Below are 13,213 nucleotides of genomic sequence, written 5' to 3'. Positions count from 1 at the left end.
CCTCTATTAGTATATAAACTCTTTAAGGTCAGGAACTGTTTTTATTTTGTATTTTTTATATCCAGTACTTAGTACAGTGCCTGGAACCTGGTAGGTACTTAAATGTGTGTTGATTGGTGGACTCATTCATAATAGTTGGAAATTCCCAACAATAATTATATATGAAGTGCATGAAGCTGAAAGATAGCATGGCACAGTGGTTGGCCATAGCGATTTTTGGCCCCCTTATTTGTAAAATGTTGGGATAGTAGTACTCATAATCAGGAAGATATAGGTTCATATTTAGCTATGTGAACAAGGGTAATTCACTCAACTTTAGTTTCCTTATGTATAAAACAGTGATAATAATTCTGGTTTGAAGGGTTGTTGTGAGGCACCAGCAAGACAATGTACATATAATACTTTGCCAAACTTTAAGGCACTATATGCCTTTTGAGGATTGTTATTGTCTTTACAATATTATTATTACAGTGCAAGGTCGTTGTGAAATGATCGCCATAAAATGAGTTGTTTTTAGTGTTATACTAGCCTAGACTTAACGCAAACCACAGATGACCAGAAAATTAGGAATGCTAAGTACAAACAAAATATCTGTTATTTATCTATCTGTCCATTTTATCTATCTGTGGAATTGAAATATATAATATCCCAGAAATCTTAATGAAGTTTTAAGTTATAATAACTTCAGATTTATAAATGCCTCAAACTTGTAAAATTTTTAAAAAATCATTTAAATGTTTATTTAAAATTTTTATGCTTATTTAGTTTTATGAATTTTGGAGGATTACATATATAAATTTTAATCTAACAAAAGGTGGCACATGCATTGTGTGTATGAAAGTTTCCGGGTGATATTTTCTCACAATGGTGGATTGGTTGACCACCTTGGTCAACTGATCTATTTCCATTAGACTTTTTCTTATAGGGTCAAGTCAAAACTATTATGTATGCATCCAAACCTCATTCTTTGGATAATCTCAAGGGCAAGATTGCAAATATAATTCTTTTAGTTATTGAATCACAGCTAAGGAAAGTTTTTACAAAGTTCAAAAATTATCCAGAGGGACATAGAGCGCAAGATAGTGGCTAAGTTGAATTTTAATACCCGTCAATATCTGAAAGACCTTTCAAATATTCCTTTTGTGAGTTTGTAGCATTTATGCTTCTGGTTAATAAAGCTTAAGATGCACTTTGTCTATATGCATTATAAATATTTTACAAGTTCATCTACTTGTACTTGTTATTGTGGGAACCATAACATGGATAGGACAACACATGAAAAAAAAATGTTGAAGTGCTACGTGACAGAAATAGTCTAGTTTACAGACGGATGGAGTATCGTACAGCAAAATAACCAAATGGTTCATTGTGGGAGTGTGATTGCTTGGAGACTCAAGAATCTGTGAAAATGATAAATGTTGATTTCAGCGACTCTCCCATCTATAAGTGATATCTGAAGGAGGAGGTCCTGCCTAGCAGTGAAATTAACAAGAGAAATGCAAAATAAAGAAGAAAGGGAAGCAAGGCATCTGATAGAGCACAAACTGGATAATTCACTCCTAAATAATTAAGTTGGTTGTATAATTAATTCTCAATTTATTCACATTAATGCAGTACTGTAGGGATTTGAATTATTCTAAAATCATTTAGATTTTGCTTTGGCATGTATTACTTGCATACTCTATTCATAGTATGCATGCTTCTTAGTTGTGTTTGGTTTAGGTTAATATTAAAAGTTATTTTCATTCCTTGAACACAACAAGGAGATAGCTTAGAAATGAGCTAGGAGGCAAAGAAGCAATCTTGGGATTAGATATTGCTGTGGATAATCTATAAACTAAACACTTCATATGTATAGTTAATTAAAAGTAGGCTGTTTGGTATTTGCAAAATTCATTACCCAATTGTCACAAATCTTTCTCAGTTTCTTTAATTTATGCCCCGAATTTCTAGTTGCCTTGCCTAGAAGTTGACATTACAGTTATGCATGATTCCTTCCAAATCATTTTCTAAATTTATGTTCTGATTTACTTTCACAGCTTTTTGAGGACCAAGGACTTTTGTTCTCAACATTGTCAGCTTTCAACACTGCTCAAAACTTTTGTATTACAAAGCATTCATCTTGGCTTAAGCTTTGTGGAGTATTGTGGAAGGAATAAATTAACTGATTTTTTGGATTTCCCGTTTGCATGCAATTTTACATATTTATGTGACAATTGAATATTCTTTTTATCAAATGCTTGAATGACCAACATAAGAATTATGTGGAAAGATGGTTTTTAAATGACATTTCACAAATTCAGGTCAGTTATTCTAGAGTGCCCTTGAATAGTCAATATGTAGGTGACTTTTTTGGCTCCCCCATCTCCTCTGAGACACACAGTAGATTACATCTTTGCTAGAATTGAGTCCAAGCAGACTGCACTCACTTCCATCACCAAAAGCCTAAAGAGGAGGTAGGGAAATAGGGAAACTGGATTTACTGACCTGGGCACAATGTTGTACAGGCTATTTTCTGAACACTTTGTCCTTCACAAAAGGCGCCACCATTCAGTGGTGCTGGGTTGGTGCAAGTTCTTGTACGTTTCTGATAACCTCGTCCACATCGACTGTTACACACAGACCATTCAGTCCAGGTGGACCAGCCACCATTCACTAAAACAAGAGAGACAATAAACACGGCATTCAACACACATATAAAAACCCTAAACCCATCTCTGAAACAGTTTAGAAAGAAGTTTTTAAATTAGATAGATCCAGAGGGGTCATCTAGTCAAACACCACTGAGAGAAATGATTTTTTTCTCTCTTGTATTAATAACTAATAATTGAATCAGGACCAAGGTTTTCCCCTTTTCTACCTTCTCACCCAGAAATCAACCAGTGTGGGAAATCTTTTTGAAAGACAGTAAAAGAAATTCGAAGTTTGGGCTAATGGGAGAATTCCTGCTCATTGTGTTTACTCAGACAGGTCTGGGAAAATGTGGATTCTCTCTTTTGTCAGACAGGCGATATGGAAATGGATATGTCTCTTTAAACAAGACTTGGGTGATTCAAGTCACATACCTCCAAGACCCTCACTGGAATATAGCCCAATCTCTCATTATAATATTCATTTTCTCATCAATTGTTAACCAGTGAGAGTCGATTGCCACCCTCAGGAACACCTACTCTTCCAAGGGCATATAAACTGTAAGCCCACCACCAAGATGGATCTTGGGCATTTGAGAGTGAAACTGACCTCATTTATTAATAAACATGCTAGCTTTATTATAAAATGATCAAATGACCCAGAAGCTATTTCTCTCTTTTTTAATGCCATACCACATTTTATGGTGTGAAGGAAACAAGCATTTATTAAGCACCTATTTTGTGCCCAATAAAATGCTTTACAAATTTTGTTGTTGTTTTTCAATCATTTCAGTCATGTCTGACTCTTTATGATCCCATTTGGGGTTTTCTTGGCAAAGATACTAGAGCGGTCTGCCATTTCCTCCTCCAGCTCATTTTATAGATGAGGCAAACAGGGTTAAGTGACTTGCTCATGGTCACACAGCTATAAGTATCTGAGGCTGGATTCAAACTCAGGAAGACCAGTCTTCCTGATTCCAAGCTAATGCTCTATCTAATGTGCCACCTACCTGTCCCACTTTACAAATATTATCTCATTTGATCTTTATTACAACCCTACTATTTTTCCCTGTTTTACAATTGAGGAAACTGAGGCAGAGAGAAGTTAGATGATGCCCAGTTTCACACAGCTAGTAGGTGAGTATCTGATGCCAGATTTGACTTAGGTCTTCCAGACTCCAGGCCCGGTGCTCTGTACACTATGGTGCCACCTCACTGCCTCATAAGGAAACTTATAGCCATTCAAGTTAAGTGACTTTTCCAAGGTGATATCTATTAAGTGTCAGAATTAAGATAAGAATGTAGTTCTAGCTCCTAGTTTATTGTTCTATTCCATTACAATATGATTTAGAGTTGCTGAGTTGTTCTTAAAATGTTGTCATGGAAACAATTCTTCTACATGATTATGCAAAGACTATGAAGTCAATATGAAAAAAAAAACTATCTTATTTCAATGACAGACCATTAATTATCTTTCAAACTGCACATATTCAAATATATTAATGATTTTGATTCAATGATTTAGTTACATAAGTTAATTTAGTCAAAACAACAGGTTTGACTTATTTCTTCACCATGCTGACTAGTTGGCTGAATGAATTAATGGCCAATTAAGTCAAAATGGGAAACCTATTATAACTGAAGGCATGTCAGCTAAATATAGCATGTGGATTAACTGTTAATTTACTTGCATTTTGATAAATACACATACCTATTGTGTACTCTCCACTTCTAAAGAATTCTTTCTAGAACTTTTTTCATATATCTCAGTACTTAGATAAGAGGGTTCTCAAAGTCTTAGTGGTACCTTCTAGATTTATTAGGGACTTATGAGAGTGATCCTTAGTAGTTAAAGTATGGCAGATGTCCCATATTCATCATTTCAAGAATCTCAAATGCACTAGAAATTCATTTAACAGACTTACAGCAAGAAACATTTTTATAAGTTTGTTCTTTGAATACTTTATCATGGTTCCTCCCTATTCTTTTTGATCTCTGACAACTCTGGTAAAGAAAGAATAGGGTAGGGCATATTCATAGCCTATAGAGAAAGCTGTCAGCTTTTTTCCCCCCAAAGCTACTTAACCAACTCAGGCTTCCATGTCCTAGAATATTCAAATATTACCTTCACCCACTAGCCTCAGGTCAGGTTTCTTGTTTAAGAATCTCAGCAAGGTGTCATTTAAATTGCTCTAAATCTGAATTCTAATTCACAATTTAAAACCAGTTATTTGTGTTTGCAACATTCTTGAACAGACTACGTATAATATATGCTGGATCTTTGAGTACTGTATAAATACTATACTACCGAAGAAAGAAACTTGCATCTACATTGAACTCCAATGAGATGCACCTAGGTCCAACTATCATATTTTGTTTATGATTTGTGTACATTGTGACCATGCTCTCTTTCTTCTTTGCTTTCCACATTCTGCTAATGAACTCACTGAATTGTTTTACAGCAGACACAGGGCAAGAAAATCTCCATTGTGATCTAAGGAAGGCAATTAATTATAATGAGACATAAACCTTAAACTGACCAGCAAACTAATACTCAGAGTCATCACAGGATTTTAACATTCTTTTCATAGTCTGTCCTATCATTAAGGGGCAGCTAGGTGGTGCAGTGGTTAGTGCCAATCCTGAAGGCAGGAAGACACATTATTTTGAATTCAAGTCTGGCCTCAGACTCTTACTAGTGCTGTGATCTTAGGCAAGTCACTTAAACCTGTTTGTTTCAGTTTCCTCATCTGGAAAACGAGCTGGAGGAGGAAATGGTAAACTACTCCAGTATCTTTGCCAAGAACATCCCAAATGGGATCACGAAGAATTGAACACAACAGAACAACAACGACTCATCACTAAAATGACTGTTTGTAAGACACTTTCATAGTCTGAAGTCTTTTAGCTTCAGTCCTTGTGGAAAACTGTCTCAAAGAGACTAAGCCAACTGAATTACTGTATGGTAGTAATCAAACTATAATCACATGATGAGCCTGACTCATGATCATGGCTATCAGTCTCATAAAGGAAGATGGGCATGTAGGTAGACACATTTCTTTCACTGAAGTCTTTCTTTGATGCTTCCTGCATGGCAAGATCCTGGGTTCTTATGTCAGCAGAGCACCTAATCTAGCAGATCCTACCAAATTAGAAAGGTATGGATCAGTCTGGTGGTGGATCAGGACGTCTTCTGGGAGGACCAACCCAGACAAGTTGGGAGAAAAAAAGCTCATCGATAGGTTGTCCACAGGATGAATAAATTTGCAGTCTTGGTACCTCATTAAGATACATAAGGGTTATAATTTGCGTTGATGAAAGGAGCACCCACATCCAGGAAATCACAGATTCCAGAAGAAATGAAGTATTAACTCTTTCAATAAGGGCTAAATCCACATCTCCAAAATAGTAATGCAGTCCTTTCTAGTTGCATTCTAAACTCTAGTTATTTTTGTGTTCCTCAACAAATCTCATAATACCTCAACACTTTCTTTTTTGTTTGTTTGTTTGTTTTTAGGCAATTGGGGTTAAGTGACTTACCCAGGGTCACACAGCTAGTAAGTGTCAAATGTCTGAGGCTGGATTTGAACTCAGGTCCTCCTGACTTCAGGGCCGGTGCTCTATCCACTGTGCCACCTAGCTGCCCCCCTCGGCACTTTCCCATGCATCCTCTGAATCACTCTTATCAACCGATCATTACACATCTGAATATTTGCTATGTTCCCAGCACCGTTGGGGATACAAAAGAAGTATAATATGTGGTCATTGCCCTCTGAGGAATGTGTAATCTATCTGAGGAGGCCAAATTAGCATACATTAGGATGCTTTAGCTTTCTTCAAACCTTTAAGAATGGTTCAGGCCCACAGAAAATCCATGAGGTATCTTTAAACACCTTGATCTCTATCCTTAGGGTAGTTGTGCTATAACCTGGTGTGCCCAACAGCCAGGCTTTGAGACCAGGCATGAAATTGAACTGTAGTCCATATGCTGTTTGACATTATATTGGGTATTCTAACTCAACCATGAGTAACTCTACACTACCCGAGAAATAATCCAAATATCCCTTATCATGGAGAGAATGTGAAGACAGAAGGCTCTTTAGGAGTGGGAAAAGGGTTGTGTGGAGGTATTTCATTGGAGCAATGATGCAGATGGGAATCTCTGGCTTAACCCAAACTGGACTGGGATCCCCCCAACTTCAGTAAGACAAAAAAGCTTACCATAGACTATAACGGTTGCAGTCGTGCTTTTCCTCTTGGCGACAATGTTTTTGGCAACACATGTGTAATTTGCTGTATCTGAGAGACGAGCCTGCTTTATAATCAGGTTGTGGTCGATGGTAATATAAAAATTCCGATCTTCAACAGGATCAATTATCTCTTCATTTTTTAACCACTCCACCTATGGTGCATAGAAATATTAGATAAATCCCCATTTTTGAAACCTTGAACATTCTTTTCTCTTTCTGTTTACTTCATGATGGGCATAAAATGTCTCTGTGACATGATATGCAAATTGGGGGAAAATAACTTAGTGAGGTCATACCAAGTATCACTCACCTGCCAAACATGTTGATTCTGTCTGTACCATATTGCACTCAAATGTCAATGAACCAATTGGGAAATACAGTGCTCAAATTGTTTTCATTTTCCTCTGCAGGTAGCAATGGGAGAACATGTATTGCCAGGTTCAGAACCCAATCAAAAATAATAGGTTAAGCATTTCAAAGAATTCAAACTATTTGGTATTTGATTTGTTTACTCTTGGTAACTTACTTGCTTCATTTGAGAAAAGAAAATAGGAATACAAAAAAAAAACACCCACAGAATCATCTCAGATTCCATGTAGCTTTAATAGAACAAAATATGGATGACTAAGTCAAGTTGAAACATATGGGTTAAATTACCCCAAAATGCTCTTATTTGAAAAAAATGTGTTTAGGGAAACATTTAAGCCAAAACACTTGAAAAATAATCTACCCATCCCCCATATAGCTCAACTCATTCATCATCCATACTCAAGAGTTAGATAGCCTTTTTTAAAGAGAAAACCATTTTAATCTTGAACCCTATAGAATAACAGAGGAAACTATGTCAGTTTGTTTTTTTTAAAATTCTTACTGTGTTACCCTTAACCAAGCAGAATCATTTTCTAGTCATTAAAGTGACATCTACATCTTTTCCCCTCTCATTTAGTCAGGGAAATCAGGTACCTTAACATTTCCTGATTTAAGGGTTTGAAGATGGTAGGGAAACCTTTCAGTGATAGGAGATGAATACTGGTGCCATTTCCTAGAGGTTCAGAAGCATCTCAGACTCCAGAGGAGGTCTGAAAATTCTTCAGCAAATCTGTCAGTATGTTTGGTGCAGCACATCTTGAGTTTCTATCTAACTAGGGAACTCTATGATGACATTCCTCAAACACAAATTTGATAGGTAGCTTGTAAAATAGGAACAAACAAGCACTTGAGGCAAAAATATGGATAGGAGCAGTTCTATGCCTTGATTGATGTTTCAAATACATGCTTATTCCTTAATTCTTAATATGTTCTCTAATTAAAGGTGATATTAGTGCAGACTATCTCAAGCAATATCTAATTCTAGGAATCATTTGCTAATTAGTCTTTAAATACAGACTGACTCATTCAGTCAGATACCAGAGTTAGGCATAAGATGTAGAAAATAACCAGGTAATCTCTATATCTGCATCAATCTCTTCTAGTCTCCTCTACTCTGGAAAGAGGAGAAGGTGAGTTTAAGATCATTTTCTACAAAACTGGAAATCTACTCAAAGATAATTGAGAATTGGCTTTTATTTATGCCTACTTGGCATTGTTTAACTTTCTTAACAAAGGTGGTAGCAAAGCCAGTGTGGATTAATAAGAAAGGCAAAAATTATATTTTCTGGTTATAGTGCCTGGTTTCAAGGCACCATAACACATGATCAACAGGCCATCTCATGAGTAATTTATTCATTTAAACTTTTTACATAATGGAAAGAAGCCCAAGATGTGCAAGGGAAAGAATTGATGAGATTAGAGCGGGGGAAGAGGAAGGAATGACACAATTGTTGGTAGATAGGAACTTTCTTCTTGAACAAAATTACAAATTTTCATCATGGATTTTTTTAAACTCAGAATTAACACTTCAAAAAAGAGGCTCTGTACAAGATCTAGAATCTTGCAAGGGCTCACAGACTGATGATTACAAAATTACATTCTTGTGATATATTTCGCTAGCAGAATTCTATTGCAAAGAGAAAGAATACCTCCCTGTCATGCTAAACAATATCAGTAATGCTATCTCTAGAAACTAAATTTTTAATTATGACAAAATGGTAGCTGATCAATTGCAAGCGTGGATGGAGCAAAATGAGAATATTACAATATGATGGTATACTGCAACAAGATTGATGCTAATTTGACTTGAATGATTTATTTGAATTTTTTCCAGAAAGAAGAAAATGGATTAAATATTTCAAATATCTTCTGATCCCATCTAGCATGCATTTCTAGCATGTCACAACTTCTTATGCTTAAAAAAATCCTCTTCAAATTTTCACTGGCTAGCATCAAGGTAGGCAGAAGATATGACATGATAATGTTACTCAAGTTTCCTATTCTTTCAAATGTATTGAGTGTAATTCTTTCACATCTAAAATAAACTCATTTTCCCCTTCACTCCCTGGTTACAAATGAGGTACCCTGGGGGCCATTAGAAGTATTGGGCATTTCACCAACTCTCCGGGGACAGTCATTAGACATCTGTTGTAGCTGGGGTTAATCAATGAATTCCATAGAAAATTTCAGATTATATCTCTGGGGAGAAGGAAATTCTGTAGGTAAAAGAACTTATGGTGGTGTCTTGGGAATTATGTTGTACCTTTTAGGATTATGCTCAGTTTTGCAGGATAAATTAGTCTTGGTTGGAGGTTGTTATATTATATTCTAAGCTTTCCTTTCTTTTCTTCTATTTATCATCTTGTGTTAATCTGACTATGATCTCTTAGCACAGGATCTCTTTCTGTAAGGTTGACTGAAGTATTTTTTTTCTTTTCACATGAAATTCTGAAGTTTGATCATCACATTTCTGAGTGTGTTAATTTTTTTTAAGTTGTGACCTGTGAATTCTATTTTTACCTAGCCTTCTCATTCTGGTGGGTCCAGAATGTTTTATTTTCTGATTTCTTTTTTTATTTTAGTTTTTTTTATTAATTTATTTTGATTTATCAACAATAACTTCCATATGCTTTTAAGTTTAAAATTTTTCTCCCCTTCCTCCCCACCACCCTCCCCAAGATGGTGCACAATCTGATATAGGCTATACATATACGTTCCTATTAAACATATTTTCACATTAGTGATGTTGTAAGCAAGAATTAGAACCAATAGGAGGAACCACCAGAAAGGGAAACACAACTCAACAGAAGAGAAAAAAAATAGCAAATGGTATACTTCAATCTGCACTCAAATTCCATAGTTCTTTCTTTGGATGTGGACAGCATTTTCCATCATGAGACTTTTGGAGATGTCTTAGATCCTTGTATTGCTGGAAAGGGTTAAGTTTATCAGTATTAGTCATCACACAACATGGGTGTTATTGTGTACAACATTCTCTTGGTTCTGCTCACTTCACTTAGCATCAGACCATACAAGTCTTTCCAGGTTTTTCTGAAATCAGCCTGTTCATCATTTCTTATAGCACAATAGGATTCCATTACATTCATATACCACAACTTGTTTAGCCATTCCTCAATTCATGGGCATCCTCTCAATTTCCAATTATTTGCCACCACAGAAAGAGCTGCTATAAATATTTTTGTACATGTGGGTCCTATTTCCTGATTTCTTAATAAAGGATATCTGAGGTTTTTATTTTACTATGGTTTTCAGGGAATCAATTAATCTTAAATTATTTCTCCTTGGCAAAATGTTTTTGATAGTAGATTCCTCATATCCTCTTCGTTTTTTGTGAGTGTGCTTAGACTTTACTCTATCATTTGTTACTGTATCACTGATTTTGAGAGTTCTGTATTCCATTCTATCTTTCACTTTTTACTCTTAAGTAATATTTTTTGGCTTCTGGACTAAACTATTTTCTCTTCATGTTTTTTCTCAAGAGCTTTAATTTCATTTTCTAACTCTTGTTTCCACTTTTCTGTCATCTAGTTACTAGTCCTCGTAATCCTTATGAGGAACCCATTTTAATGGATTCTACTGGTAATGATTGCAGTGGTTTTTTTTTTCTTTTGAGATTCCATCTCAGGGTTATTTCAGCCCACGACTTTTTGGTATCATATTATGAGTCTTCTTCCATGTTAATTTCTTTAGTCTTTCCAGTCAAGCTTCACTTCTGAATCTAGCGTGGATGTAGAGAGTTTCAAGCAGCCACAATGATCATGACCCTGGATGATGCAACTGAGTCTGCAATCCTAGGCTTTGTACAGTCCCCTCATCTCCATTCTTGGGTAGGGCTCTCTCCCCTGTCATGGTCCTGAGTTTAGGATGGTGAACCACGGCCAAGCCCTATCCTTTTTTGCAGCCTTGGATAAGGTTGTCCAACCTGTGTTCTATGCCCTCCCTTAGCTCTATATAGAAACTGCAAGGTAGGTATATCCTGTTCCTGACCCCTACCAAAGTCCTGGGAGGGGCAGATGAGAAGCAGTTTCAGAGTTCTGGCCTAGGTCTTAGACTGGGTTGCTTATCTTCTGACTTAAGGAGTCGAGGGTCTGGGGATTGAGGTCTCATGAGACATGAAGACAACCTCCATCTTCCTCCTTCAGTCCTACAGGCAGATCTTGAGGCTGGAATATGGCTTTACTCCCTGAGTCCTTTCTATTCCCTTCTATCACTTCTGGAGGAGTTAGAGATTAATGATTCCTGAATGGGTATCTTGAATTAGAGATTTTGGTTCCTGGTGCCTGCCTCCTCCTATAGATGTGGATGGACTAGGGTAGTAGAAAGAATGATGAGACCCCTTCATATTGGATTAGATAGGTAGCTTATGGTGTGCTTCCTGTGAATTTAATTTTTTATTGGGACTACTGAACTGGTGTTTTTCAGCTCATTAACTTAACCATAATTAGGCACAGAAATGAGTCTTTCATCACAGGAAAAGTCAAAGTGATCAAAATCAATAGCTTAGGGACACATAGTTGGAATGCAAAACATTACACAGAGAAGTACACAAAGATGACATTTTGTTAGAAAATAAACATAAATAAAATCTAATAGGAACAAGAGAATGTGTTTGGCTAGAGGTGTCCCGTTTTGACTTCTGAATTTCAAAGTCATCTCAAACTGTGAAGCTTATATTGCAATGGTTCCTGGAAGCACATAAGAACTAGCTTGTAGCCAAGAAGGTAACTGAAAAAAAACCCAGGGGAATTTGTTGGATATCAATAGCAACACTGTTATGAAATGAATGAAAATGAATCAGGAATATATAATTTAAATTTCTCTTAGAACACACATAGGGTGAAAAGTAACAGGAAAATGTTTATTGGCAAAATATAGCTTGGGTACTGCCAAGTCTGAAGTGTGTTTTCTAAAGTGGCTACAAATATTTGACAAACACAAATTGCAGCTGGGTTCACTTAGATACATTCTACAATTCTCATTATCTCCTAGAGAGGGTATAGATAACAGCTGGGGACAATGTGGAGGTGCTGCTTGCCTATGGAATTTTGATGATGTGCTAACACTGGTAAAAATGAATGACTTTTCCTTAGAGATATCTCTAGCCGTATTCTTCCTGTCTCATTTCCTGATCTTTTCTGTCTAATTAGGTCAACTAGGACCACATGCATTATGCCATTCTACTTCCTAACAAACTGTACTAAAAGAAAAAGAAGATATGTATTTTACTCCACCTTCATTTCCAAACATGTCCCCCTTCCAACCCCTTTCCCAGAGGAGTATTCTTTGTAACAAAAGAAGAAAGAAAGGGGGAAAGCAATACAGCAAAACTAATCAACATACCAACCAAGTCTGACAGTACATGTAACATTCCAATTTCTCATTTCTTCTTTGGGGTCTCTATGGGTCATTATAATTAGACATTATAATTATTTTATTTTTGATAATGATATTTCCATTTACATTGTTTTGATGTGGTTTTGTGTATATTGTTTTCCTGGTTCTGATTATTTTGCTTTTCATCAGTTCATTTAAGTCTTTCTATGATTCTATGTGTCCTTCATATTTATCACTTCTTACAGTAAAGTAATATGACATAAAATCCATGTAACACAATTTGTTTATCCATTCTCTAATCAATACACATCTATTTTGTTTCCAATAAACTACATGTCTAAAAAAAATTATGATGTTCTATGGCTTAGTAGATGAAACTCATAGAGGCTAATTGACTTTTCTAGGGTTACGAAGCTACTAAATCAGAGGAAGGATTTGAACCCAGGTCACTCTACCTTTAGCTTTGTTAATAAGACTTACACATGTTTTCTTCTTTTCTTCCTTCTTTCCTTCCTTCCTTCCTCCCTTCCTTCCTTTCTTTTTCTTTCTTTCTTTCTTTCTTTCTTTCTTTCTTTCTTTCTTTCTTTCTTTCTTTCTTTCTTTCTTTCT

At 36.0% G+C, this 13,213-nt stretch overlaps 1 protein-coding gene across 1 annotated transcript in view; it reads right to left on the bottom strand.

The window, feature by feature from the left end:
• Nucleotides 1–13,213, bottom strand: part of UNC5C (unc-5 netrin receptor C) — a 391,452-nt gene that overhangs the window by 84,717 nt on the left and 293,522 nt on the right. Inside the window, exons 5-6 of the mRNA XM_027837574.1 lie at nt 6,852–7,032; nt 2,488–2,655 (exon numbers count right to left, since the gene is read on the bottom strand). Of these exons, the coding sequence (XP_027693375.1) occupies nt 2,488–2,655; nt 6,852–7,032 (349 nt within the window). The remainder of the gene's footprint in view (nt 1–2,487; nt 2,656–6,851; nt 7,033–13,213) is intronic.

Source organism: Vombatus ursinus, unplaced genomic scaffold, assembly GCF_900497805.2.
Source record: "Vombatus ursinus unplaced genomic scaffold, bare-nosed wombat genome assembly UNPS02014821.1, whole genome shotgun sequence".
NCBI classification, from domain to species: Eukaryota; Metazoa; Chordata; class Mammalia; order Diprotodontia; family Vombatidae; genus Vombatus; species Vombatus ursinus.
The sequence above is the reverse complement of the archived record's forward strand: the minus strand, read 5'-3'. Positions and strand labels throughout refer to the sequence as shown.